Raw genomic sequence first — 27,610 nt, 5'->3', positions numbered from 1 at the left:
AACACCTCTTTGTTGCCATCTCTCCTCCAGTCTGCTCATCTTGTCCACCATTGGTCCATCCCGTCCCCACCCATTCCCCCTACGGCCAATCAGCTGCTATGCTCCCTCTCAACGACTCATTTAAAGACATACACACACACATACACGCACCCACGCTTATTGCCAACACACACTTCTAACACGCCTGTTCCCATATTCCCGAGGCGTATTAGGGAATGTCGTGGTGGTGTTTGACATGCGGGTGTGGTCGCCCCCCGCGGAGGAGGAGAGACCGCCGCTGAGACGTCTGCCCGGAAGTCTTCCCTGGCCTGTATGTAAGTCTTCCGTCCATCCGTGCTTCGCGCGTACTCGAGTGATGCTGCAGGGAATGTGCCCTGATATCACCTCCTCCGATACTCTCAGGATGACGAAGTGGATTTGTTTTTATTTGTATTATGCATGCGAACGTATGTGTAAAATGGCTGTCATGCTGGCGGAGTGTTCCAAAGGGAAGCCTCCGGGGGGTGTCGAGGGAGGGCAGATGGGGGGTGGAAGTGGAGAGCAGAATGCCCAGCTGGCATGGCAGGAATGTGGAAGAGGAGGAGGTTGAGGGTGGGCATGCTAGAGTCATGATGAAGTCAAATCAAGTCCAATTATATATATTTTTTTTGGGGGGGGGGGGGGGGGGGACAATTGAGACTTGTTACAGCTGCGGTTCTTTTTCTTATCTTTTTTTTTAAGCGCTGTATTTAATAAAGTTGAGTTGAGGTTTCTTGAGTGCTGATTAAGCAGGTTTTGGTTCTTAATTACAGAGGCGACTTTGTGCCAAAATGAACGTAAGATTAAAGGTGATAGATCAAATGAGCTGAATTAATTCATTGAAAATGTGAAGTAATTATCTAAAATGTCCAAGCTTAACTTTTTATGAATAATTTAGTTAACCTATTTAGCTTGTTCCAGTATCTTTTTAATTATTCAATGACTTTTTTTTCATATAGTAATTAATAATAATATAATAGAATTTGAAATTATTTAATGGCCCTTTTGATTTATGTAATGGCAATTGAATTCATATAATTATTGTTATATTATAATAATTTCATTTCTAATATAATTTTGAATTCTTTAATGGGATTTTTATTTATTTGATATAATAAAAACAGCATTTTTAGTCTTTTAATGTAATTTATATTTCTTTAATGGCATTTTTAAACATCTATTTGATATAACTTTTAATTATTTAATGGCATCTTTTGTTTAATAAGATTTATATTTTGTGGAGAATGCATAAATATTTAATGCCATGTTTTTATTGAATGGGATTTTTTAAATGCTTAAATATTGTTTCATATTATTTAATGGAATGCTTATTTGATAACATTTGTTTATTTTATTGACATTTTTGTTTATTTATTGTTATTATTTGTTATTTGAAAAATGTATTATATGTATTCATTTAGGAGCAATATTGAAAATAACACTGAACATGCTATAGTTATATCAGTGTCAAATCTCATCAGATCGTTTATAATGGGAAAACTTTTAAGGAAGCATCGCAGCAACTTTAATCTGGATCTGATCCGGTCTCCACATTTTGGACCAATGTAAATACAACATGAAGAATACTGGCTCTGATGCGGCGCTCACATTTGTAAAATCACATTTTCAGACATTCGTCAAATTCAGCTCTCGTTGTGTTTATGCAGGATGCGAATAGACATCCAGTATGTACGATTCGCATTTAAGTCTGAATTCCCTCCGGATCGAAAGGCAACTGAATGTAAACGCCGCACGTCGCCATCACCATTTGACAGGCGCCACATGTTTGAGACTCTGCGACGCCTTCACTGACCTTCATTGTCCCTGCACACAATGACTAATAAATCCACCCTCTCGGAAATAAACACATACATGAAGCGACTCTTATGCAACGCGCACGTGATTCCCGTGCGTTACTCGCAATCTTTGCTGCGCGTAGGGGGGGGGGGGGGGGTGTGTGTGTGTGCACGGGATAGGGGAGGAGGTGGCGGGTAGTTTGTGGGGGAGATTATATGCCGCAGGGTTGAGGGTTGAGCTGCCCATCCTGAAGTAATTTGTTCCTTTAAATATCCCAGTGGAGCGGCAGCTAACCGGAACGTGACGTCACGAAGATGAAGATCTCCGTCGCGAACGTGCAGCCGCGTGTTGCGTAACACTGCACGCTGACACTCGTTTGTAAAGAACTGGAGAAGCTTTGAGCACAGTTCGCAGTTCACACCGTTTTTGACCCTAAAATAGCCGCTTAGAACCAAAATGGCTGATTTCCTGTGTCTTTCCGGGCAAAACGCGGAACGCTAATGTTGATGGTTTGTAAGCAGATTATTGGTATCAAACCTTGATGTGCAATCATGCAAACGCGACACGAAAACAGTCGGCGTGCTCTGCGGTGCTCTCGTGAATTCTTCATCCTCTTAGCCGCCAGCAACGAGGCACGGGATGATGATGATGATGATGATGATGATGGTGGTGGGATTTGGGGAAGGTGCTGCGTGGGCGGCGTACCCTGGCTGAGATGATGCTGACAGACTCAACGCAATAAAGGGGAACGCTCCCTTTTTGTTTTTCCAGTGTCTTGCTTTTTGAAGCTCGCTACTTGACATGTTCTTTGAGATCTTCGTTGACATGCTTCTTGATGTTTTTGTTTTTGTTTTGTTTTTTTACTTGGCTCTTGAGGTGTTGACTGGTTTTTGACTTATTTTTTTTAAATTGTTTGTGGCCTACTTTTGACTGTTTTTCTTATTTCTTTGCCTTGTTTCTTGACACAGTTCTTCATGGGGAGTTGACTTTGTTGACTGGTACCTGAGCTACAGAAGTTTCTGACTTTTTTTTTTTTTTTTTTATGTACTCGATTTCTTACTTTGTTTTTAATGCGGTACTTAGACTTGTGGTTCTTGACTGTTTTTGCTTTCTTTTTTTGCACAGTTTTTTATTTATGACTGGTTTTACTTAATTTTGACTCTTTTTTAAATGTAGTCTTAAACTTGTATTTGGCATTTCTTCTTTTTGGTTACTGTTTAAACTGGTTTTACGTACGTTTTCACTTAGTTTGTGACATGATTCTTGCCTGCGTTTTGAATAGTTTCTTCACAGGTTGTTGACTTGGATTATGTCATTTTTTGAACTTGTTTTTGGACTTTTTTCTTCTTCTTTTTTTTTTTTTTTGCTTGGCTCTTGGCTTGATTTTTTGAACCCACAAAAAAACGGCATGTTTGTTGAGCCATAAACGTCGCGTCGTCAAAGAAAGCTAGCCATTTTCAACACTTTTGATTGAGTCATAATTTGTCAAAATAAAATAAAAATAAACGCACACATTGGGGACTGACCGATAGTATAGATTTGAGAAAAATATGAAACGGACCAAATTTGGACATGGGAGGGGTCGGCCTGGCGGCAGCGGATTGTGTATTTTGATTCTGAGTGGATGATTCCCGCTTCATCTTCCACAATTCTGACATTTGCCACCTCGCTCTCCTGCCAGCAGAGAGTTAAATTTCCTCGCGCCACCCAACACAAATTGTTGGTCCATGATGCCAGCCCCCCCAAAATCCACCCCCCACCCCCAACTTCGCTTCCTCGCTCCCCAGCCAATCGGAGCACTTCACAGGGGGAGGGGCTTCCCACGCGTGGATTTGTGCGTGGATTTGTGTGTGTTTGTGTGAAGGGAAAAGTAAGAGAGCGGTCTGGAAGGGAAGGAAGTTGTGGGCGAGCGAGCGAGCGAGCGAACAGGCTGGGATGCATGCTCATACTTACTCTGTTGCACTGATTCCACTAGAAACCGCCAAAAATGATGAACTTCATACAACTCACTGTAGGTATCACGTGCCCTGTGTGTGTTTGTGTTTGTGTGTGTGTGAGAGAGAGAGTGAGAGAGCTCATGACAGTTGATGTGTTTACTGTACTGCCTATTATGAAGTCATCTGTTTTTCGGCCTCTGGACAGCAAAACAGGAAGTGGGAAGCAGGAAGTCCTTGGATTCCATTTCCTGTTGCCAGAGAGTGTGTGTTTGTGTGTGTGTGTGTGTGTGTGGCGCGCACACAAGCTGTGTGGATCATGGCAAATGTTCCACGAAATGTCTTAATTCTCTGATGGTGCGTTTGTGAAAACTGGGATTTAGGACATTTGGGACAAGTAAAAGCACGCAAAATCGGGTCAAATGGCTATACCTCAACTTCACACAACAGTAGCAGGACCCACCAAAAGGATTTGGACTTTTGTTTTTACTAGTAACTTTCTGTGTGGCATTTTACAGATTTCCCAGAGGTGTTGAATGCACCATAATCTTATTACAACCTCCGTTTTTGTGGAGGCAAAAGTATTACAGGTACATTTTGGTCAGCTGACGACTTGACACACTTCTCATCTGTAGATTATCACGGCTAGTTTAGCATAGCATAGCATAGCATAGCATTTAGTTTTGTGTGTTTCCAGCCTGAGGAAATAGTTTTGATGTTTTGAAACTTCTCCCTCTCACCAAACTTATTTTAGCATCCTGATCTCGCTGCTAATGCACTCAACTAAATTTAGACCAACGAAATTGCACGGTGATGATGTGTGTGTGTGTGTGTGTATACAGACTTCGGTTTTCGACCGATTCTTGATGTGGTTCTTGATTTGGTGTTGGTGGTTTTGGCTTGATTTTTGACTGTTTTCAACTTGGTTCTTGACGCGATTCTTTAGCTGGTACTAGACTGGTTTATGACTCGGATTTTGACTGTTCTTGACTGACTTTTGACTTGTTTCTTGACTTGGATTTCGACTCCATTGACAAGGATTTCAACATTATTTTTTGCCAGTTTCTGAACGTGTTTTTTTTTTTTGCAGTGGTTTATTCTGTTCAAAAGAACCGGTGATCACTCATATGAACAAAGCACATTGAGATTGGTTGCCAACATAAGCCTTTCGTCACTCCTTTTCGGCGTGCTTGTGTGTCAAGTCACAGCAGGCGGCCATTAAATCCGGCAGTGACAGATGTGCACACATTTCGGATTAGATGCTGTGCCTAATAAAGTGGCCTCTTTCCCTGGTGTCTGTCGGGTTGTCCGCAGTGCTTGACTCGTTTTGCTACGGCAGAATTGTTGCCGGCCTTCTCTGCTAGGCCAAATGAGCAAAGACGTACACGACCTCCCCATAATTGACTCGCTAGCGCCCCGACAGGAAAGTGGGGACATAATTTTATTTAATTGTTTTGACTTGCGACACGGTGCGTGACTGGTTAGCACATCTGCCTCAAAGTTCCGAGGACCAGGGTTCGAATCCCGGCTCCGGCTGTGTGGAGTTTGCACGTTCTCCCTGTACCTGCGTGGCTTTTCTCCGGGCACTCCGGTTTCCTCCCACATCCCAAAAACATGCGCGGTAGGTTGATTGAAGACTAAATTGCCCGTAGGTGTGGATGTGTGCACGGATGGTTGTTTGTTTGTATGTGCCCTGCGATTGGCTGGCAACCAGTTTAGGGTGTACCGCGCCTCACGCCCAAATATAGTTGGGATGGGCTGCAGCACGCCCGTGACCCTCTTGAAGATGAAGCAGTACCGAAAATGGATGCCTGCATGGTTTTTGACTTATTTTACGTGTTCCTTTTCATGTTCATTCTCAATGACTGCGAAGAAGTGTGTCACTTTGTTTCCCTTTTTCTTGGCTTGCCTCCTGATCTCTTTGCTGCCATATTAATCCCCCAACAACAATGAAGACTTTTTATCCCTAATCAAGGAATTAGTCCGTTTTCTTCCCGGCGCAGCTCGAACTTTCCCTTTTTTTTGTCGCAGGATTTGAAGCGTGGCGGCCCTGAGCGCCCGTGAGCGTCGGGCCATGGAAAAACGGGAGTCGGGCCGGACCGCCGGTCCGGTGGTGCGTCAGATCGACAAGCAGTTTTTGGTGTGCAGCATCTGTCTGGACCACTACCGCAACCCCAAAGTGCTGCCCTGTCTGCACACCTTCTGCGAAAGGTAACACCCCCTCATTTGCATAATATTTAATAAGCAAGACCTAATGTGGTTGCATTTATGCTTGTATTTCCTTGGTTTTTGACTGGTTTATGTTTGTAGTTAATTGGCTTTGGACACGGTACTGAAATCGATTTTTGACGTGGTTCCTTACAGGTTTTTGACTTGTTTATCGACTCTGTACCTGACGTGGTTCTTGACTTAATTTTGTACTGTTCCTTGTCTGTTTCTAACTTTGTTGCCATACTGCGCCCACAGGCAAAGACCAAGGGCTCTATTTTCGTGGACGGTGCAAATGGTGGCGTGTCGGTGCAGCGAGGATGTGCCCTCAGAGGAAGGACTGTGTAAACTTACGCCGACTGGGACCGCGCCACGTGTTTCCCTCCATGAATATTTGGGCGTGTGTAAAGTGAATGGGCGGCATTAAAGTGGCATTAATCCTCCCTTTGAGCGTTGAGGCCGTGGGATTTTGTCGTCCTGCTGAGGTGAACACATTTTTGTCTGGATGCCGCACAACCGTTGGACATGTTGGATGTTGGGATGATTCGATGCTAACTGTGAGCTGTCAAACAAATGAGGAAAAGGGACACTGCAGTACAGTTTTATAACAGATTTAAAAAAACAAAAAACAAAAAAAAACCATTTTATTTGTTTTTTTTTGGGGCTATTTTTAAATTCGTACTTGAACCATGTCATGATTTGTGACTTGGGTTTTGACTTGTTTTTTAAATTGGTACTTGACATGGTTGTTTACTAGGTTGATTTTGTTTGATGTGTTTTTTGACTGGTTGCTGTCTGTTTTTGACGAGGTTCTTTGACTGGTTTTGAAGTTGTTCTTTGACGTGGTTCTTGACATAGTTTTTGACTTAGTTTGAATTGTTTTTGACTGTTTGACTCTTTGCTTTCAACCGCCACCACACGATCACAAAAACTCAAATTCCTCACAATGTGCCCCCCCACCCACCCGCCACATCCACATCTTAATCAAACAAAATGGCGTCAACTTTCAGCGTGTGCGCAAGAAGACACTAAAGCACGACGCTAACCTCGGCATTCTCACGGCATTAGCCACCTGTTGAGCGTCCCCCACCATCATTCCCGGACCCCAACACATTAGCCTGAAGCGTGTGTGCGTGTGTGTTATTACCTCCACCGAGGAGGTTATGTTTACATTGGCATGGCTTTGTTTTTTACATTCTGGATTCATTTTCTTTCTTTGATGTTTTCTTTAGTAATGAATCGAGACCTGATCCGGATTGTGCATTTGCCTGGAGTGTAAATTGAACACGAATATCGTATTTCCTGTTGTATGCATTCAGCTGTCTTTGAGGCCACAATGGGGCCACAGAAAGTGTGGTGAAACAGTTATCATACTCGCGTGCTTTTACTTTGAAGGCCTGACTTTTGACAGGATGTTACACCGACCTTGCCCCAACAGGCCTGAGTGTTGCTGAGCAGACCGGTAGTCTTGTGATTGCCTTGAGTTGTTAATAAAAGTAAAACTTCAATAAAGGTAAAAGTAATGTTAGATGTTCATCCAAGCACTTCATTAGTCATTTGTTTTTATTTCACACTTTTTTCTGTATGCTAAAGCTATAGCTATTCCCTATACAATGTATTTTTCGTTCATATAGCTGGGTGTCTGGAACAGATTAATTGGATTTACATGTATTCCTCTGGGTAGTATTGCTTTGGTTTTCGTACGATTCGGTTTTAATCAGACTTTCTGGAACGGATAAATCACGAAAACCGTGGTTCTACTGTATTCATGTTCAGATGCGCCCAAGTACACAGTTTAGTCCCCCCTTCCTCCCGGTCTCCAATGAAATACGACCATACGCAACAATACTCAGCAAGCTCCCTGTCTCATTGTCCGTCTATCTGTCCGTCCGTCCAGCTGCCTGCAGAACTATATTCCACCCGAGTCTCTGACGCTGTCGTGTCCTGTATGTCGGCAGACGTCCATCCTGCCGGAGAAAGGCGTGTGCGCTCTGCAGAACAACTTCTTCATCACCAACCTGATGGAGGTTTGACACCGGATGTGTTATCAATCATGTGTTGTCCTTTAACAGCGAGAGCTCCCACAGGGCATATTTTGGGGGGCTGATGTAAGGTCGGGGGAATGTCAGTTTATCTCCTGGAATAGCTCAGGACCCCTCAGTTGACTTAACAAGAGCCAAAACATCAACTGATGAAATTTCAACCTGCACCAGGCAGGCTGGGTGCAATAGCGCCTCCTTCTGGGGCTTTTTCACTATTCAAACTTGCAAGCGGAAATAGTGAAGTCGAAGCAAATTAAACAATTGAATATTATTGTAGTGGTGCAGAAGTACATTGCGTTATACTGAGAGTTTTTGACTCGCTCATGAAAAGAGCTGAATAAGAAATTTCATTTCATTAAAAAAAAATGTTTGCATTTCATTAATTAGTGTATTGTAATTTATTGTAATTTTCATCTAATTCTACTTTTGTGTTTTTAACCTAAGCAGTGGCAGATCCTATGCAACCCTTGTCATCTAGCTAATAAAAACATTTTTACATTTAATTTTTTAAAATTGTTTAATTGTATTGTACTGTATCTGTTTTTTTTCCATGGTCGAATTGTTGATGCAATTATTTTAATGTTTTTTTTTTTATCATTGTAAAATATTTAAATTGTTTTTGAACACTATTGATTTAGTCATTTTTTATTTCTTACGAACTTCTTGTACTGTTATTTTTTTATAATTTTATATATATATATATATATATATATATATATATAATTCTTGCAGTTATGTTGTTCCACAACATCTATAGCTGTTTTATGAATTTGTTTTGACTTTTATTTCAAAATATATTGTATTTTTGTATATTTTTTAAATTTTTTAAATCAAATTATTGTAGTACATTTAAATACAATGTTTATTCCTAACTATATAATATATATTAATTTTACTATCTATACTGTCTAAAGTTCGAGACTGTTGGCTTTTGACAGGGTGTCATGGAGCCCAAGTCAATGGGGAGATTTACAGACACCATAACTTCAGTTTTTTTGTCATTAGATTCAAAAAGTTCAGTGCCATCTAGGCTTTAATGTCCTCCAGACAGAGCAAAAGTGACCTTTAGGAAAATGTATCCTTTTTATTTAGTGGGACATAAATCTGGCTGTCATCCGCATAGCGATGAAAATAAATCACTTGCCTTGTCAGGATGGAACCCAGGGGCAGCAAATACAGACAAAAACAGCAGGGGCCCTAAAATTGACCCCAGTGGAACCCCATAAGACAGTGGAGCCGAGTGAGACTCAGAGCCACCAAGGCTAACCCACACAGACCTGCGTGCCCGATAGGATCTAAACCACTCAGGAGCGCTACCACTAATGCCCACCAGGTTCTGCAAACGAGCTAATAGAATACTGTGGTCTAACGTTTCAAACGCTGGAATCAGGTACAGCAGAACAAGAAACACAAAGTCCCCAGAGTCATTAACCAGGAGGATGTCATTAAAAACTCTTAATAGGTCTGAGTCATAAGGGGAGCCTGATGGCTTAATCTGGCCTACTCCAACTTCTAAAAACCTCAGTACTTACTAATCAGGCAAGGTAAATTGTTTTCTTGTTGCCCCAAAAAGTGAAAGTAAAGTTAAACAATCTATTTGTGCGCAGGTCCTGCAACGAGAGTCCGAGTGTTCGAGACCTGAGGCCTGCAGCGTCCTGGAGTCGGTTAGCGCCGCGGTGGTGGGGAAACCGCTCAGCTGCCCCAACCATGAGGGGAAGGTTCGTCGGGACCACAAATCAGTTCACTGGGAACTAACGTGAATTACCTGAATCCACCTATTCATATATTCATATCAATCAATATTAGACAAAATTACAATATTATGAATTGAAAAAGTCTAAATATTGTGAGGCTCATGTATGCTAGAAGCATGGTGTTGCTTGGTGTTGATGCTTTATGATCCTCTGCATATTAAGTATTTTGCTGCCATCTTGTGGCATCTATAAACCATCACGAACCCCAGAATAACGAGGCTTCTCTATAGGGAATAAATTAATACGATTTCATGAAACAAATATTACAATTTAGGTTGGAATTGTTGGTCAGTGCTTCTGCTTCATCCAGCGCCCCAATGACACTTTGTCCCCCCCCCCTGCAGGTCATGGAGTTCTACTGCGAGTCGTGCGAGACTGCCATGTGTCTGGAGTGCACGGAATGCGAGCACCGCGAACACGTCACCGTCCCGCTGCGCGACGTCGTGGAGCAGCACAAGGCGGGACTCAAGAGCCAGCTGGACGCCATCCGCAGCAGGTGACTGGCATCGGCTCGTCAGCCTCAAGCTGTTTATTTGTCACTTGCAGTTGAAGTTGACTGTAAAACTGACACGTAAAACAAAAGAGAAGGAAACATTTCGTGTTTAAACCCCAACATGTTTAACTAAACCATATCATGTCTGCCAACGTATAATGTGAAACGCCATAGATGGGCGAATGGAAATTAGCATACAGCCCGTTCCAATAAATCAATTTGCTTGTTGCAACTCTCTCAAAGTAAACTTACATTTCTGTCTTTTTTCAACAATCTGATTTTACAACTTTTAACTAATTTATAAATGTGTACTGGCCAATCTTAGGCAACTTTATTTTTTTCTGCCCTTGTTTGTGCCTTGACTGTGCCGAGATTTTAACCACTCGCCCACAGTCATGTCTGATAAATATATATATATATATATATATATATATATATATATATATATATTTTTTTTTCATTTAACTTTTATTTAGCCACCAAAACCTCATTGAGATTAAAAATCTATTTTACAAAAGAGTCCTGATCAGGAAAGGCAACAAATCTATAAACCAGGTTGGACAGGACTGCATTTAATTTCGTGGGGACACAAATGGCTCCGGTATATAGTATGTTACAGTAATTATTATTATTTAAACAACTGTTATATTGGCACATGGAGCAGCAACATATACAAACAGAGCATACAAAACTGACCCCTAAAAAAGCTTTTGTAACTGCCTATAGATTCCACAAAGCACTACTTTTGTCTAAATGAAACTCCTCAACTCACTTCAACAAATGGCACAAGATGGCGGCAAAGTAATACTTTTATTCTTGAAAAATATCCACGAATAGGTCAATTTGTGAATGCTGAGCTGCGAACATGCAGGGTTTCACTGTATGGAAATTGGAAACTGGCACCGCACCAGGTGACAAAATCCCTGCGGCGCCCTCCCGCAGGTTGCCCCAGCTCACGGCGGCCATCGAGCTGGTGAGCGAGATCTCCCGCCAGCTGACCGAGCGCAAGAACGGAGCGGTGGCGGAGATAACCGGCACTTTCCAGGAGCTGGAGCGAGCCTTAGAGCGGCGCAAGACGACGTTGGTGGCCGACCTGGAGAACATCTGCGGCGCCAAGCAGAAGGTCCTCGAGGCCCAGCTGGCGGCTCTCCTCCAAGGCAGGGATCACATCCAGAGCAGCTGCAGTTTCACCGAGCAAGCGCTGAACCACGGCAGCGCCACGGAGGTCAGCGACACCGCCACACGTTTTTTGGGAATGTCAAAGCATGTGCTATTAATACAGACCATTTGAGAAAAATGCTTAATTAGGAAGGGTTCTTCCCTGTTTTCTTGTTGTGATTGTACAGCATTGTGGGCATCCATGTGCTGGCATCCTTGTTACTTTGGTTTTCGTGCCGTTCACAAACTTTGCCCCTACTAGCTTAGCGTCGCCTTAAACTGCGTGCCTACAGTTTATATAGGCGTCTCGTGTTTGCCTATTGTTCATATGTAGGACAGCGATATATCAACAAGCGGGAAAGGCGTCCATGCTATTTTGTGGTTGTCCGCTAAGCAACCACTTTCAAATACGGGCAGGCTTGCACCGCAGTAACTGCGTTCAGGATCATTCACTCATTTCGTCCTCCAAAATCCTGACATAGTGATATTCTAGTGGACTTTTTTAGAATAACGAAGACTAGGTTCCAAAAAAAGATGTTGGATTTGTGGGTTGTGTTCAGGTTCTGCTTGTCCAGAAGCAAATGAGTGAGCGCGTGACGGCGGTGGCGAGACACGACTTCCCAGAGAGACCGCATCAGAACGCACACCTGGACTGTCAGGTACACTCTTAGCGCGGTTTTTGTGACAGTGATCTCGACCTAACTTGAATTTCTTGGTATTCAGGTGGAGACTGAAGGTCTGCGCCGGTCCATCCAGAATCTCGGCGTTCTGCTGACCACGTCGGCGGTGGCTCACACCTCGGTGGCCACGGGCGAGGGTCTACGCCACGCCACCACCGGCCAGCGCCACAGCATCACCGTCACCACCAAAGACAAAGTAATAATATTGATTTTTGATCATTCATACCAATACTATAAAGCCATTGAACCAGTGCGAGAGGGACGTACGCAGGCTTGAAGTCGAAATCTTGTGAGACGCTAATACTATTCATGTGAAGGTGGTTTGTTTCTGTTAAATCATTTAACTACTGAATACAGTTGTTTATGAAACATGGGTTCGCGATCGTGTACATTCTAGAAGCATGGTGTTGATGCTTTATGATCCTCTCCGTTTTAAGTGCTTTGCCACCATCTTGTCCCCAAACAAATAAAGAAATCACATTTTTTTCCCCCCCAGGACGGCAAACTAGTGAGGACGGGTAACGCGGTTTTGAAAGCGGAGATCACGTCGGTGGGGGACCGCAGCCGCGCCGCCGAAACGGAAGTGACGGATAACAAGAACGGCACGTACGAGGTGGGCTACGCGCTGCGCGGCGAGGGCGAGTACGCGTTGGCGCTGAGCCTGTATGGGCAGCCGGTGGGCGGCAGCCCCTTCCGCCTGCGCGCCGTCAAGCCCCGCGACGTGACGCCCTCGCCCGACGACGTCAAACGCCGCGTCAAGTCGCCCGGTGGCGCCGCCGGCCACGTCCGGCAGAAGGCGCTCAGGCGGCCCTCCAGCATGTACGGCACTGTTAAGAAGAAGGAGAACCCCATCGAGGACGAGCTCATCTACAGAGTCGGTGAGCCGAGGATCGACATGGCGCGCTTTTGCGCATGTCTTCATGCGGGTCAAAATCTCTCGCCATGTGTTGTCATGCGTTTTCTTCAAGACAACGAATGGTCGTCATTTTACAAGAATGAAGTCTTCATTTTACGATTTACAAGGAGGTGGTCTTAAGTTTTTTGTTCAAAAGTTACACATTTACAAGATGAATAGTCATAATGTTAAGTGACAAAAACTCATTTTACATGACAAATAAAGTCTTAATATTACACTTCAAAGTTTTTTTTTAATTTTTTGTATATACAATAGTTGTTTCACTTTTCCAATAATCGTGTGTCATGTATTGTGATGTGTCATGATCTTACGTGTTCTCGCGTGTCATACACACCGTTTTTTTCCCTGGCATTTTTCCAGGATCCCGAGGGCGCGAGCGAGGCGAGTTCACCAACGTCCAGGGCATCTCGGCGTCCGGTGACGGCCGAGTGGTGGTGGCGGACAGCAACAATCAATGCATCCAGGTCGGTGTCAAGCACTTTTGTCCCCCCCCCCTCATCCTCGTCACGCTCATGATGAGAAGCGTTCCGCTCAGATCTTCTCCAACGACGGCCAGTTCAAGATGCGCTTCGGCGTCCGCGGCCGCTCGCCGGGCCAGCTGCAGCGCCCCACCGGCGTCGGCGTGGATTCCAACGGCGACATCGTGGTGGCCGATTACGACAACCGCTGGGTCAGCATCTTCTCCCCGGACGGCAAGTTCAAGGTGAGGCCTGTGACGTCTCCGGGATATGGTGGCACGTGCTAACACACGTTGACACATGGTAACGCATGACGACACGCCGTCCTGCGTCACCCTTTGTTACTTTGTGCCAATGTTTCAAGAAAAAGGGCGCAATCTTCTGAGAAACCCCAATTGCGTGCAAATGTGCTTGTTGTTGTTGGGGCAGAACAAGATCGGGTCGGGCCGCCTGATGGGTCCGAAGGGCGTGGCCGTGGACAAGAACGGCCACATCATCGCGGTGGACAACAAGGCGTGCTGCGTCTTCATCTTCCAGGCCAACGGGAAGCTCGTCACCAAGTTCGGGGGACGCGGCGTTTCCGACAGGCAATTTGCAGGTCCACCGCACGCTCGCTAAGCGCACCTGAAATCGTTACGGGATAAGACACGACATTAGGGACAACACCTGCGCTCCGGGAATGACCTCTATGCAAGAGAGGGGTCAATCATTTGTGACCGGTTTTATAAAGTAATTTCATTGACCTAGAGCCATTTTCAAGATTACAAGATTATAATATGTTCCCAAATGTCTTTATATTGTAGAGTAATATTGCAAATGACGTTTTAAAAATAAAGTCATAATTTCACGTAGAAATATTGTCATTTAACAAGAATATAGTCAGAATTGTATGTACAAAAATAATAATTAAAATTTAAAAAAAATATATGTAAATTTACAAAAATAGTCCGAATTTTAAGGTTAACAGTTTCAATTATACAACAATAAAGTCAGAATGTAATGTTAAAATTTTAATTTTACAGAATTAAAGTCAGAATTTTATGGGGGAAATTTTTTTAAGGAATAAAGTCAGTTTTATGTCATTTAAAATATTTCTTTTACCGGAATGAAGTCAATTTTGTGTAAAAAAAACCAAAAAAAAACAAACAAAAAAAAAAGGTTTAGTTTTACTGGAATAAAGTCATAATTTTCATGTAATGAAGTTTTAACTTTACAAGAATAAAGTCATAATTATATTTTAAAAAAGAAGGAATATGATAAGGAAAACTTGAAATGATATTTATAACAATCACACATTTTGAAGAAACTAAGCAGCAGTGGAAAAATCTTAGTCAAAAAGAAAGTTTGCAATTTCATGAGGAAAAAAAATCACGTGTAAAAAAATAGTTCAAGAAAATGAAAACGTTTCAATCTTATAAAAAAATCATTTTGATTTTAGAAAGTTGTCATTTTCAAGAAAAAGGCGGAATATTCTGAGGAAAAAAAGTCAAATATTACAGAAAATGGTTTTACAAGAATGAAATCAGAAGACCCTGAAAAAAGTCTTTATTTTTTCCAGACATTAACAAACATCAGAACGTGAGGAAAAAATGCTCCTCTTGTGTGGAAAAGAGTTTTCCCAATTTCCCAAGAAAAAAGCCATATTTTGGGGGGGGGGGGGGGGGGGAAGTGATAATATAATCATGTGGCACATCGTGTTGTCGTATGTTCTGGTTTCTTATGTTGTTGTTTTCTTGTGTCTTTGTGTTGTTGCGCTTTTGTGCGTCTGTTTGTTCTCCACTCAGACAAACTTCTCCCAAACGTAACTAAGTCAGGCTCAGTGTTCAGTAAGTACTTTTCAGCCGCGTGCGTGTGGAGTGGACTTGTTGTCTTACGCCGCTTGTCGTGCTGATGACCACTTCCTCCTCCTCGTTAACCCTCCCCGTCATCACTTCCTGTTCCCTGTGATGATCACTGTGTCGTGCTCCAAACTAACCACTAGAGGGGGTCAGTGATCCCCACGGTAGCGCATGACGAGTCCAACAAGTTCCCACCAAGCGCTTTTTGTGCTCAGGCCGCGTCTAATATAAAAGCAGTGCATCGGTGCCCTCTCGTGGCATCTTGGTACCAAGGAACTATGTTGAGGTCAGTGGAGAAGCTTCTATTAGAGGGGCGAAAGTGCTGGTTCATAGTAAAGTAGTGCTTTGCCGCCATCTTGTGGCACCTATAGGCAATTATAAACCTTTAAGTTGAAATCCAAAAGTTGGAATTTTAAAAGAATAATGATAATATATAGAAGTTTGCGAAAATTGCTTATCGTGAATATGTTATAACTTACGAGAATTAATGATGTTCTATTTGTCGTTTTACAGGCGAAAAATCATTTTCATAAACAGTCGCATCTTGTACGAGATAAACGGAATCAGAAATGACTCTGATTGAAATATTCCAAGGAAATAGTTAGAATTTTCCGTGGAATTTTTATTTTTATTTTTATGAGCATAAAGTTGAATTCTTGTGAGAAAAAAAGTTGGAATCAACTAAGTTAAAAAATTCTACAAGAATTGAATATGCAGCAAAAAATGTTGTCATTTTATATGACAAAATTAATTTTCACGTCAGCAATCATTCAAAATCTTAAGTCGGAATTTTCGGAAAATAATGTTAAAATGTTACAAGAAAATTAGAAGAAATTTTGAAAAAAAAATAGCTTCAATTTCGCTGGAACGAAGTCGTAGTATTACGGGGGGGGGGGGGTGATAATTATTTTACTTGATTGAAATTGAAAATTTTCACGGAAAACTTTCACGACTCATTATTTTCCCGAAGTGAAGCGAAGCAAAGCATCGCGCTTGGTGGCAAGTGGACTCGAGTGACGTCGCTCTAAGCCAATCAGAACAGCCCGCGAAAGCTTTAGCTTGAACTCGTTTGTCTGCTTGTCTTCCTGAATCGAACAGGTCCTCACTTCGTGGCCGTCAACAACAAGAACGAAATCGTCGTCACCGACTTCCACAACCACTCGGTCAAGGTACGACTCGTCTCTGTAACGACGACGCCCCCCGGCCGCGCCGACCTTTTTCCCCGACTCGCTCTACTTCCCGTTGTCAGGTTTACAGCGCCGACGGCGAGTTCCTGTTCAAGTTCGGCTCTCACGGCGAAGGCAACGGTCAATTTAACGCGCCCACCGGCGTCGCCGTCGACGCCAACGGCAACATCATCGTCGCCGACTGGGGGAACAGCAGGATACAGGTGACCGCAAAAGCGGCGATCTATATTGTCATCTGGCCGAGAAAAAGTCACAATATGACCAGAAAAAAAAGGCCGAATCAATTGACAATAAACTTTAGTTTAGCTGGAGTAATATGAAAATAAGTTGTAATTGAATGTGAGAAAAGTGGGAATCAAAAAAAACCCACAAAAGTTGTAATTTGACCGGAAAAGTTGCAATAATATGACACAAATAAATGTTACGGATGTGGAGAAAAAGTTTGGATAAAATGAGAGCAAAGTTGTAATTTTACTTTTAAAAAATGGGAATAAAATGATAAATTGTAATTTACCGGAAAAGTCAGAAGTTCACATAAAAAGTGCTAATATTATATGAAAAAAGTCATAATAATAAGAGGGAAAATGTTAATTTTACATTTAAGAGTCGTAGTAATATGAGGAAATAATAATTTTACGTTTAAAAAAAAATCATGATAGAAAATGTTTATTTTTACTTCTTAAAACATTGTAATTATCTGTATAAATAAAAAAAACTACATGACAAAATATTTTTATTTTATGTTTTAAAAAGTCATAATAATAACAACAATAAGTATTTTTATGTGACAAAGTCATCGTAATAATAAGAGGAAAAAATTATTTGACGGAGAAATATTTCAAATTAAAAAAATATTTTATATAAAAATAGTTATTACATGCAAAACACTTATTTTTTGGTGAATAATAATAATATGAGGGGAACTGAAATTTTTTTGGGTGTGAAAACATCATAATAATAGGAGGAAGAAAATTGACATTGAAAAAGTCAATTAATATGAGGAGAGATTGTAATTTTATGAGAAAAAAAATTTTAATGAAGAAAATTGTTTCGAAAAAGTAATGAGAAAACACATTTTAAGTGAAAAGTCATATTATGAGGGAAATAAAAAAAAAAATTGTGTTAGAAAGCCAAAATGTAAAAACATTTTTACAAAGTCAAAATAAAAATAAATTGCTTAAATTGCATCCATTCATTATCTGAGCCACAAGGGTCGCGGGCGTGCTGGAGCCTTTCCCAGCTGTCATCGGGCAGGAGGCGGGGTACACCCTGAACTGGTCGCCAGCCAATCGCAGGGCACATACAAACAAACAACCATTCGCACTCACATTCACACCTACGGGCAATTTAGAGTTGTCAATCAACCTAGCATGCATGTTTTTGGGATGTGGGAGGAAACCGGAGTCCCCGGAGAAAACCCAAACTGGCACAGAGAGAACATGCAAACTCCACACAGGCGGGGCCGGGGATTGAACACCGGGCCTCAGAACTGTGAGGCAGACGCTCTAACCAGGTCGCCCACCGTGGCGCTTGCTTGTTTCAAAGAAAATCCATAAAATCACAATATGAGGGGAAAATGTCATTTATGTGTAAAAAAAAGTCAAACAAAAAATAAATTTACTTTGAACAAAGTTATAATATGAGCTATAAAAAAAAAAAAAAAAAAAAAAAAGAATTGCGATAAAAAAGTCGAAATATTAAAACAATAATTTTACGTGAAAAAATACAAATTTGACCCAAAAATTAAAAAGCAGGGGGGAAATATTTTTGGGTGAAGAAAATTATATCAGGGGGAAATTTAAATGTAAATTAAATTTAAAATAAGAATTAGAAGAAGAATTTACGTGAAAAAAAATGGTAATATGAGAAAAAGTTCTAGTCCAACCCAAACTGGAACTGTGGTGCTAACTGTGTTGTTGTCGTCGTCGTCGTCGTCGGTGTCAGGTTTTCGACAGCACGGGCTCGTTCCTGTCGTACATCAACACGTCGGCCGACCCGCTGTACGGCCCCCAAGGCCTCGCCCTCACCTCGGACGGACACGTGGCCGTGGCGGACTCGGGAAACCACTGCTTCAAGGTCTACAGATACTTGCAGTAGTACCCGTCGCTCCCGAAGCTAGCCGACGAAACAAGCCACTGGGAATCCCCGCAACGGACTTTTGTGGTTTTTGTTGTTGTCTTTTGGTAGCTAGATCCGTACAAAACGTCCTCTCGTTTCCGAACACAATGAAACATTTCCAGCTGCACGCTCAACCCTTGACGCAACATCACGTGAGAACGTTGTCGTTTTACAAAGTCTGAATTTTACATCAGTGAAGTTTTCTTGAAATTCCAGAAAATTCGATGAACATCTGTTGTCCCGCGAAATTATTAACGTAATGCGTAAATGATCTTTAGCAGGAACGATTGTTCAATTTTATGAGAATTTCTTTTTACATTACGAGAAAGAAAGTTGTCATATTACGTAGAGGAAAAGGAAGAGTATCAATTGCAATATTCTGAAAAATCATTTGTGAAAAGATTTTGTAACATTTAAGGAAAAAGTTGCAATAACAGTGCAAATTATAATTATTAATTACTAAATACGTGTAAATTAAGGTTGCAAGAGATGTTTACATGAAAATGTGTAATACTTTCCAGCAAAGAATTATGGTGTTTTTGGGGGCGAAAAAAAAAATATTTTTCTTTTTTTTTTTACCTCATAAGGATAAATCTAATATTTCACGTCGAAAACTTTTTATGGGAAAACAGTATAAACATTTTGAAAAAAAAAAAAAACAATTTACAAAGACGAGATCTGAAAAAAATCGGAATTTTACCAGTCTGACTCTTCCTAAAAAAATAGAATGTTGAGACAAAAAAAAAATCGGAATTTTGTAAAATAAGTTATTTTTACAGAGTTAAGTCAGAATATTTTACGACGATAGTTTTGGGCAAAAATTATTGCATAACGAACATGCAAAAAAAAAAAAAGATGCACAAAAAATGCAGGATTAACGAAGTAGTAATGTCATAAGAAAAAAATAAGATTCGGAATATTACGTGGTAAAATTGTACTGACAAAAAATGTTACGTGGCTATTTTAAGGGAAAAGTCTAAATTATACGTTTTTATTGTCCAATGCTAACTCGTTCTTTTTTTCCGTTATCCAAAGCACAAACTGAAGAAGAAATCCCCTCTCTAATTGTACATAACTAATTGAAGCTAAATGAGCCCAACTTTAGTGTTTGTAGCGGACTCCCAATAGGAATATTTTTATAATTCTGCCGAAACATCAAAACCAAACTCCTGCCAAAACATTTATTGTACCAGCACTGTATATCATGTAAGAAGAGTAATATATAGAAATGTATATGTGTATATTTGTTTTTGTGTGTGTGTGTGTGTTTCTGTGTGAATGAAACAGCAGCTGACACCAAACATGACAAATAAAGTTTCATTGTAAATAAAAACATTTACAAAAAGTGTCGTGGTCGTAAAAACGAATCAAACGAGCACTTTTTTTCCCCCCTTTTTAATTTTTTTAAATCCCGTTTAGACGGTAACTCTAACATACAATAAAGAGATCATCCTTATATACATTACATATTGAACTTTATATGGCACTGATGAATCCTGAAAAAAAAATACTTGAAATGAAATAAAACAGAATTTGCAAAAAAAAAAAAAAAAAAACATTTTACAGCCCCTTAAATCAGTTTGATCAATTTTGGTAGCGGTTTGGAGACGAAAAGAGAACAAAAAAGTTTGACGACTGCAAAACGTGACACCCTTAAATCTCTTTTGAAACCCTAATTTCAAATCGTAACCCTATTTTGGAACCCTACCTTGAAACCCTAACCCTGTTTTGGAACCCTAATTTGAGACCCTAAGCCTGTTTTGAAACCCTACTTTGAAACTCTTAACCCGGTTTTGAAAACCTGACCCTCTCTTAAACCACTAAACCTATTTTGAAACCTTGTTCGAACACCATGCGCTCTTTCACATTTGTTTCTTTGAGATATCATTTTTTGTTATAGAAAAAAAAGAGCTGTTGTAACAGTCTTGGAAATATGAATATCCTTCCATACAATAGGACAACAATTCCATACTTCTCCAGACAGACCTGGAAATTTATGAAATAAAATTCCGCATTTTTCTATACTTGCGTAGGAATTAAAGGGATTAATAATAAAAAAATAAAACATTTGTAGCAGAAAATCCGGAAATAATAATTACATGATGATGCCTGTCGAGTTAGTTTGACATAAACAAAATTACAAAAATTGAAAACAAAAAGACCACCTGACAAAATAATAATAAAAAAAACCACCACCTGACAATGCTAGTTTAGGGGAGTAGATAATTAAAAAAGAAAAGTTGAAACCATGAAAAGTAAAACTTTAAACTTTTAATCAAAATGTTCACATTAAACTCCGTATGACATGACTGCTAATTTTGGGAGTGGGTGGGGGTACACACACAAAAACGCTTAAAACCACAAAAAGTAGAACAGATAACAGCGAATTAAAATGTTTACGTAAAAATGAGCAGCCCGTCGGGTCGGTTTCACAGGGAAAACATCGTGAGAAATTGGTCTTGAAACATTTTAAAAGGCAGCAAGAACATTGGATCGGCAAAAAACAATTTCATTTGGTCACCCGTCGCCGCGCTTGAATCGAGGATCTCGGCGTCAGTAGTAGTGGCAGATGCAAAGCCGGCTGCCCGGATCGTTTTTGCCGGGGCTGAAGAACGGGTACACGGGCTCCATGAAGCACGTGTCGAACACGTACAGGCGCTTCATGGTGACGGCGTCGTAGAAGCTGAGGCACCCGCGGTCGTAGTCCAGGTAGACGCCCACGCGCGGCGAGTTCCAGTAGTCGGCCACGGGCACGCGGCCGTCCTCGCCGTTGGCGTACAGGCGGTCCTGCAGGCACAGGCTCCAGTAGCCGGCCGAGGGCGCCAGGCTGACGAAGCCTTTGCGGTTGCTGCCCTCGGTGGTGACGCCCAGGTACCACACGCCCTTGTCGCGCACGTCCACCTCCCAGTAGTGCTGCCCGCCGCAGTACTGCGCCGTGGCCAGCACGCCGCAGAAGCGCGTGAAGCGCACGGGCAGGTCGGGCTCCTGGCTGCGGGTGCGCAGCTCCTCCACCTTCGTGTCGAAGTCCGAGATGTGCAGGTTGGGGTGCGCCGTGTCCGGGTCCAGCGTCAGGTTCTGGGGCACTGGAAGCACAGGACGGGACAGTTTTACAATCCGGTACTCTCCCCATCATCCCGTCGAGTCCATCCATTTTCTGAGCCGCTTCTCCTCACTCGAGTCGCGGGCGTGCTGGAGCCTATCCCAGCTGTCATCGGGCAGGAGGCGGTGCACACCCTGAACTGGTTGCCAGCTAATTGCAGGGCACATAGGAACAAACAACCATTCGCACTCACAGTCACACCTACGGGCAATTTAGAGTCTCCAATTCATGCATGTTTTTGGGATGTGGGAGGAAACCGGAGTGCCCGGAGAAAACCAGGCAGGCACGGGGTGAACATGCAAACGCCACACAGGCGGAGCCGGGGATTGAACCCGGGTCCTCAGAACTGTGAGGCTGACGCTCTAACCAGTCGGCCACCGTGCCAACTCCCGTCGAGTCATCGGCTGAAAATCGATTTTGCGTTACCAACAATAAAATGCATGCGAGATGGAGGTAGGACTTTTGTCCACTTGGGGTCGCCATCATTATGTTCTACTGTAGTATCTGTGACTGCTTCACTAGTCTGCTCTGCAAAAACTCAAAATCTTCCCAAGAATATTGTATTATTATTAGATTATTATGACTATATAGTTTACTTATTTTATTTCTTTATTTTAACAGTTGCGTGACTTGAGGCGTGGTGTAAAATGGAGGCGAAGCGACTCACTGGTGTGCAGCACGTGCATCATCTTCTTCCACATGATGAGCTGGAACGGGCCCGAGAAGTCCGTGAACTCGGTGGGACTGCTGACCGGCTCCACCTCGGCGAACGGCTTGCTGTGCACCGCCCTGACACGCGACACAACTTCAGCAATATTCATGACCGGACGTCTCATGGAAATCCGAAATTGCGGGAACGCTGAGAGGTGACGTCACCGAACAAACGCCACAAAACGGAGGACGGCAACATCGGTAGCAGAAGGAAATAACAGACTTACTCGTTGAAGGTCTCAACCAGGCTCTGATGGAAGACAGACAAAAAAAAAAAAAAAAAAAAGACCATTCGAAATACAGCGTGTTTGTGTTTGCATTGTAAAAGTATGACAATACATTTTTTTCTTCCACAAAAAATCCTTTTGTCGGTTTCAATCCGTTCAAACTTTGACAAGAATTTCATCATAACGAGGACAAAGAAACTAAGTTGACGAGAATGAAATCAAAATATTACATGAAAAAAGTTGGATTACGAGAATTTTACATGAAAAATCGTTGCAATTTGAAAAAAATTGCAATTTGCATCAAAAAAGTCAGAACTTAATTTCACAAAAAGCAGCATTCATGAACTGCAAAAAAAAGTCAATTTTATAAATAAACGTTACAATTTTGCCTGAATAAAGCCCAAATATGATGAGGAAAATTGTGGCAACATTTTTTTTTTCTTTTTTCTGGAAAGGATTTTACGAGAAAAAAAGCAGAAATCTTAGGAGAAGAAAATTATTTTTGCAGAAAGCCCAAATTTAACAAAGAGTCATGTTTTGAAAAAAGTTGGGATTTTATAATACTATTGGTAAAAAGTCGTAACCGTAATGAATAATATAAGAATCTTAAGACAACGAGGTCAACATCTCAATTTGATGAGAATCAAATCCTAACGACGACAAAGTATCGTGTTGTGGCGTGTTGCGCGCGTGACCTCGAAGGTGGTCTCCCCGCCGACGTGCGCGTGGATGTCGGCGACGCACTTGGCGACGGCGGCCGCCTCGGCGCGGACGATCTCCAGGTTGTCGTCCGCCACGGCCACGGCCGCCACCTCCTCGGCGTCCAGGCTGTCCAGCAGGGAGTCGCGCTCGTCCAGCAGGAACTGGACCAGCGCGCCCACGTCCGCCTCCACCTTCTCCTTCAGACGCTGCTTCTTCATCTGACGCGCCAAACGCACGCACATTTCCTTCACTCGTTTCGGAACGTCGTCGACGTACGGACGAGAAATTTCGAGCGCGCGTACCCTGACGTCCGTTACGGTGCGCTCGTCGGCAGCGATGACTTTGAGGCACTGAGACTTGTGCCAGTTGAGCTCCATCAGACGCAGACGCAACTCCATCTGAAACAAACGCGCGCCGAACAAGTAAGCCCACAGCAAAGACACAAAAACATCACCGTTAAGACGACCCAAACTAAGAATGACAATGTCAGAAAATAGCCGCTGCTGAATATGTGCCCGCACGGCAAATTTCCATAACTATTTTAGTTCCATTTGAAAAAAAAAGCTGATTTTTTTTTCACATGACTTCCTCCTTCTAAAGCCAACGCTTGTGATTGGCTCTCTGCGATCATGTGCCATTTCTGCTGTAATCTGAATTTTTTTTTCCAAAATATGTGCTACCTTGTGGCTCAATCTATTAGTTTAAGATTTTCATAACGTTTATTATAGTTTTAATCCACTTTTTTTTGGGGGGGGGGGGGCATCCAAGGATCGTGTTAATGCACTCATTTAAAATTAATAATTCAAATGTAATTAAATTATCTGCATTACTTTGAGAAAGTAATTTGAAATAGTTGCGCTATTATTATTAAGTGCATTTCCAAAGTAATCTTCTCAACACGGATCCCCAACTACCGGAGACAAATTCCTTGTGTGTTTTGGACATACTTGGCAAATAAAGATGATTCTGATTCTGATAACAAACGGTTACGATGACATCACAGCAACTTGAACGAATTGGACGAGGAAGTACTACTTCGTCGCCGAGATACGGCATGATGTCGCCTTTGTTTTCTTTCAAGTTGAAATCAAATCAGATTTAAAAACAAATTAAAAAATTACCTTCATATCATGGACAACTTCTGAGACTGGAGCCACCTCGTGATGTCTGAAAGACAAAAAAAAAAAAAGATACCGCCTTTAAACCCAACACACTGCAATCATCAACATTTGCACTATGGGTGAAGTTTACATGCTAAACGACCCAAAAAGAAGTTAAATGTATTCTTTTTTTTGGGCCGATTAATCGGTTATCAGAATTTTATCCTGCCAAATAGCAGAATCGGCATGAGCCCCCCCAAAAAAATCAGCCAGGCCCTCGTATTGAGTAACACGTTTAAATGCCACGATAACGTTACCTGCCACAGTAACGTGTTCAGCAACAGAGTACCATTTTACGTGCCACGACGACATGTTAACACATTTAGATGGCACGGTGACATCATTTGCCAGTGACATACTAACATGTGCCACGGCAACACGTTACACGCCATATTGACGTGTTCAGCGAAACTTTCTGTATCATGGTGACGTGTTCTCAAACCTTTTACATGCCATGTTATGTTCAGTAACGCTGCAACATTTAACGTGGGACGGGTGATGCGTTCAATTAGTGATAGACCGATTTGTTTGTTTTTCTAGGGCCCATACCGATTATTAGTAGCCAAGGAGGCCGATAATTTGAGCCGATATTCGTTTTGCACTCAAAATGAAAATATTGGTGTCAAAATTTAAAAAATAAATAAAAACTCCAACCCTTTACTTCATTTAAACGACTTTAAGCACATTTATTAAACAGCTTTTCATACTTGCAACATGTTAGTTTTTGAGTCAAGGTTTTACATAATAATAAAATTGTTGTTTAAAGTTCAAAAACAAAAGGTGCCGGGAGTTCCCAGGGTCAGCAGCATCTCTTATTAAGTTAACTGCAAATTTAAACAAATAGTTCCCTAAAGTTTGGTCACGTAAATAAAACAGAGTTTGAGTTGTCAAGTCCACCGGCGCAGTGGGCCCCCTTTCCACTTGTCGGCGGCTGGCCCCTTGAGGTAAAGATGCGGCCCATCCTCAACGCAGCTACTGGCCGGCAGGTCGCAAGTGCGAGCCCGACGTCGCATCCACGCGATCGCGTTCTCTCCGTCGCCTATTGCGTCCGTCTCCGTCCTTCCGCAGCTGCCTGCTCCTCCCGGAGCAGCGGAACAGTGATTATTTTACAACAGCTTTAGACATGAAAGCTTCGCTGTCACGCACACAATTCTCTAGCCATCCCTTCAACGTGCATACTTCCCTGCAAGAAAACAACATTTTACTATCCTTCTCTCTCAACTCGCAGACAATTCTTACTTTTATCACTATTTCCCTATCAATATTATGAGGGTGAAAACTCTCCCCGGAACCCCGAATACGTATGCTTGACGCGGCAACTTAGCAGCTAGCTGGGTGTTAGCCTGCGAGCTAACCTCTTCCCCCGTTGTCTATTACCGGGGGCTAGCTCAAGGCAAGGCACTGGCAGCTTTATTTATACAGTCCATGTAAATTTAATACACAAGGTAACTCAATGTGCTTTACATAATTCAAAGTACAAATTTATTCTAAAATAAAAATTCACGTGATTAGCACCATGTTTTCGGGGACCGCGAGCGAGCAAAGCTGCTGCATGTGTATGTAGATATACATATACAAAAAACATTAATAGGCTCATAGTCATGTTAAAAGTAGTTGTGCATTGTAGAGGACTAGGCTTTATTACAATTTATGCAGAGTCTGCTGCCTTAACTTACCTTTGTAACGTTAATTTTCTCCCCGGATTGTCGGCGTTTGTTAAAACTTTCTCTTCTCTGTCCCGCGTGTGTGAGACCGAGAGCGCTGTGCGTGCATTGCGTGGCTTTTACTGCGTGCTGATTGGCCGTTACCCGTGCAGTGGCTGTGCAAGGGTAACCAATCGGGCGGTGCTGTGGACGGGACAATGCTGGAGAGAGAAGTCACATAGAGGCTCGCATCACAGCCAAAATAACTCTGTGTTAAAAAAAAAAAAAAAGCTGATGCCGATATGCGGCAAAATGGCAAATAATGCCGGATAAACGCCCTCACTACGTTCGCGAAAGCCCGTTTACCTGTGCGCCCGGGACTCCCTGCACACCACGCAGATGGGCCTCTTGTCCGTCTGGCAGTACAACTTGAGCTCCTCGCCGTGCAGCTCACACTTGCCGTCCACCTTGAGCGGCTTGGCGGGCGTCGGACTCGAACCCAAGCACTCCAGGTCGTCGATCTTGGCGACCAGGTTCTGCACCAGGTAGTTCTTGGTGAAGGTCCTCTTGTTGAACACCTGAATGGAAAAATGGAAAAGAATCCGTTTAAGACCAACGAGAATGGCCGTTGCTGTGAAGTGTCTGCCTACTCCTCCTCAAGCGAGGTCATAGACACCCACGTGAAGCGACGGTTATCATCTGCCTGCCATATGCAACTGGTGCCCTCTCCCCAAGACAGACATCTTGCGTTGTCTCACAGCAAAGTGATAAGAGCGAGACAAGAACAAGGTCACCTTTCTTAGCCTCACACCAAAGAAAAGAGGAAAATGAATAGGCTGGCGACCAGTCCGAGCGAGGATGTCGGCAGACACGTTATTAAGTAGTTAACGAATGCAATTCAAGTCTCCTTTGAGTGGCTTCGAAGAAAAAACGTGTCAAAAGGACTGTTTCCTTTGAAGATGCTAGGGCAGGCGTGCTAACGCCTGCTAGCACAAGAAAGCTAAAGCGGTTTCGCCAACACCACAAACAAAAAATAAGACGCAAACAACTCTTTAACGAATGGCTTTACCGTTCGACACTGCGGGCAATGGTAGCCGTAGTCTCCGCCATTTTCGTCCCAGTGCATGCAGATGCAGAAGCGGCAGAAATTGTGTCCGCACTTGAGGATGACCGGGTCCTTGAAGAAGTCCAGGCAGATGGCGCAGGTCAGCTCCTTCCTCACGTCGTCACCGGACGACGCGGCCGTAGCCATGTTGTTGTTGTCGTCGTTCGTTTGTTTTGTTTGGTTTGAAGCCAGGCAGGCAACGACGAGCAGCCGCAGCCAGAGCCAGAGCCGAGTACACAAACACAACCGGAAGCCGGAAACCGTAAACCGGAATAGAAGGCTTCATCTTTTCGCTTGGCCAATCAAAAACCGGACTCTTTCGGGTGGGTGTGGCCAAGAATGAAAAAATATTTAAGCCATA

The 27,610-nt window shown here is 42.5% G+C and overlaps 2 protein-coding genes across 3 annotated transcripts; one reads left to right on the top strand and one right to left on the bottom strand.

Annotated features, from left to right (window-relative positions):
• The first annotated feature begins 3,238 nt into the window (after positions 1-3,238).
• On the top strand, positions 3,239-20,869 carry LOC133415565 (tripartite motif-containing protein 3-like). 2 transcript variants are annotated; one of them, XM_061701678.1, is made up of 16 exons: positions 3,239-3,826; positions 5,781-5,960; positions 7,855-7,984; positions 9,607-9,717; positions 10,098-10,249; positions 11,189-11,471; positions 11,965-12,063; positions 12,128-12,280; positions 12,581-12,962; positions 13,361-13,464; positions 13,536-13,703; positions 13,888-14,056; positions 15,243-15,284; positions 16,395-16,465; positions 16,546-16,686; positions 18,428-20,869. In XM_061701678.1, exons 2-16 carry the CDS (start codon positions 5,824-5,826, stop codon positions 18,578-18,580), a joined length of 2,295 nt encoding a protein of 764 aa, XP_061557662.1. In that variant the 5' UTR covers positions 3,239-3,826; positions 5,781-5,823; the 3' UTR covers positions 18,581-20,869. The 2 variants fall into 2 exon arrangements, with proteins under 2 accessions (XP_061557662.1, XP_061557663.1); XM_061701679.1 differs by lacking the exon at positions 15,243-15,284.
• trim47 (tripartite motif containing 47) lies at positions 19,776-27,504 on the bottom strand. Its single transcript, XM_061701680.1, has 8 exons — positions 27,214-27,504; positions 26,511-26,722; positions 24,463-24,508; positions 23,644-23,739; positions 23,335-23,559; positions 22,640-22,662; positions 22,369-22,490; positions 19,776-21,684 (listed from the first exon to the last, which is right to left on the bottom strand). Exons 1-8 carry the CDS (start codon positions 27,394-27,396, stop codon positions 21,155-21,157), a joined length of 1,437 nt encoding a protein of 478 aa, XP_061557664.1. The 5' UTR covers positions 27,397-27,504; the 3' UTR covers positions 19,776-21,154.
• Positions 27,505-27,610: the final 106 nt, after the last annotated feature.

Source organism: Phycodurus eques, chromosome 17 (assembly GCF_024500275.1).
Source record: "Phycodurus eques isolate BA_2022a chromosome 17, UOR_Pequ_1.1, whole genome shotgun sequence".
Taxonomy (NCBI): domain Eukaryota; kingdom Metazoa; phylum Chordata; class Actinopteri; order Syngnathiformes; family Syngnathidae; genus Phycodurus; species Phycodurus eques.
The sequence above is the reverse complement of the archived record's forward strand: the minus strand, read 5'-3'. Positions and strand labels throughout refer to the sequence as shown.

Coding starts and splice junctions, on each gene's coding strand:
- trim47 (XM_061701680.1), bottom strand. CDS start 27,396: ATGGCTACGGCCGCGTCGTCCGGTGACGACGTGAGGAAGGAGCTGACC. Junction 23,740..24,462: donor AAGTTGTCCATGATATGAAG/GTAATTTTTTAA, acceptor CGTTTGTTTCAG/ATGGAGTTGCGTCTGCGTCT. Junction 23,560..23,643: donor GCACCGTAACGGACGTCAGG/GTACGCGCGCTC, acceptor TTGGCGCGTCAG/ATGAAGAAGCAGCGTCTGAA.
- LOC133415565 (XM_061701678.1), top strand. CDS start 5,824: ATGGAAAAACGGGAGTCGGGCCGGACCGCCGGTCCGGTGGTGCGTCAG. Junction 12,064..12,127: donor ACGCACACCTGGACTGTCAG/GTACACTCTTAG, acceptor CTTGGTATTCAG/GTGGAGACTGAAGGTCTGCG. Junction 14,057..15,242: donor TTCCGACAGGCAATTTGCAG/GTCCACCGCACG, acceptor TTCTCCACTCAG/ACAAACTTCTCCCAAACGTA.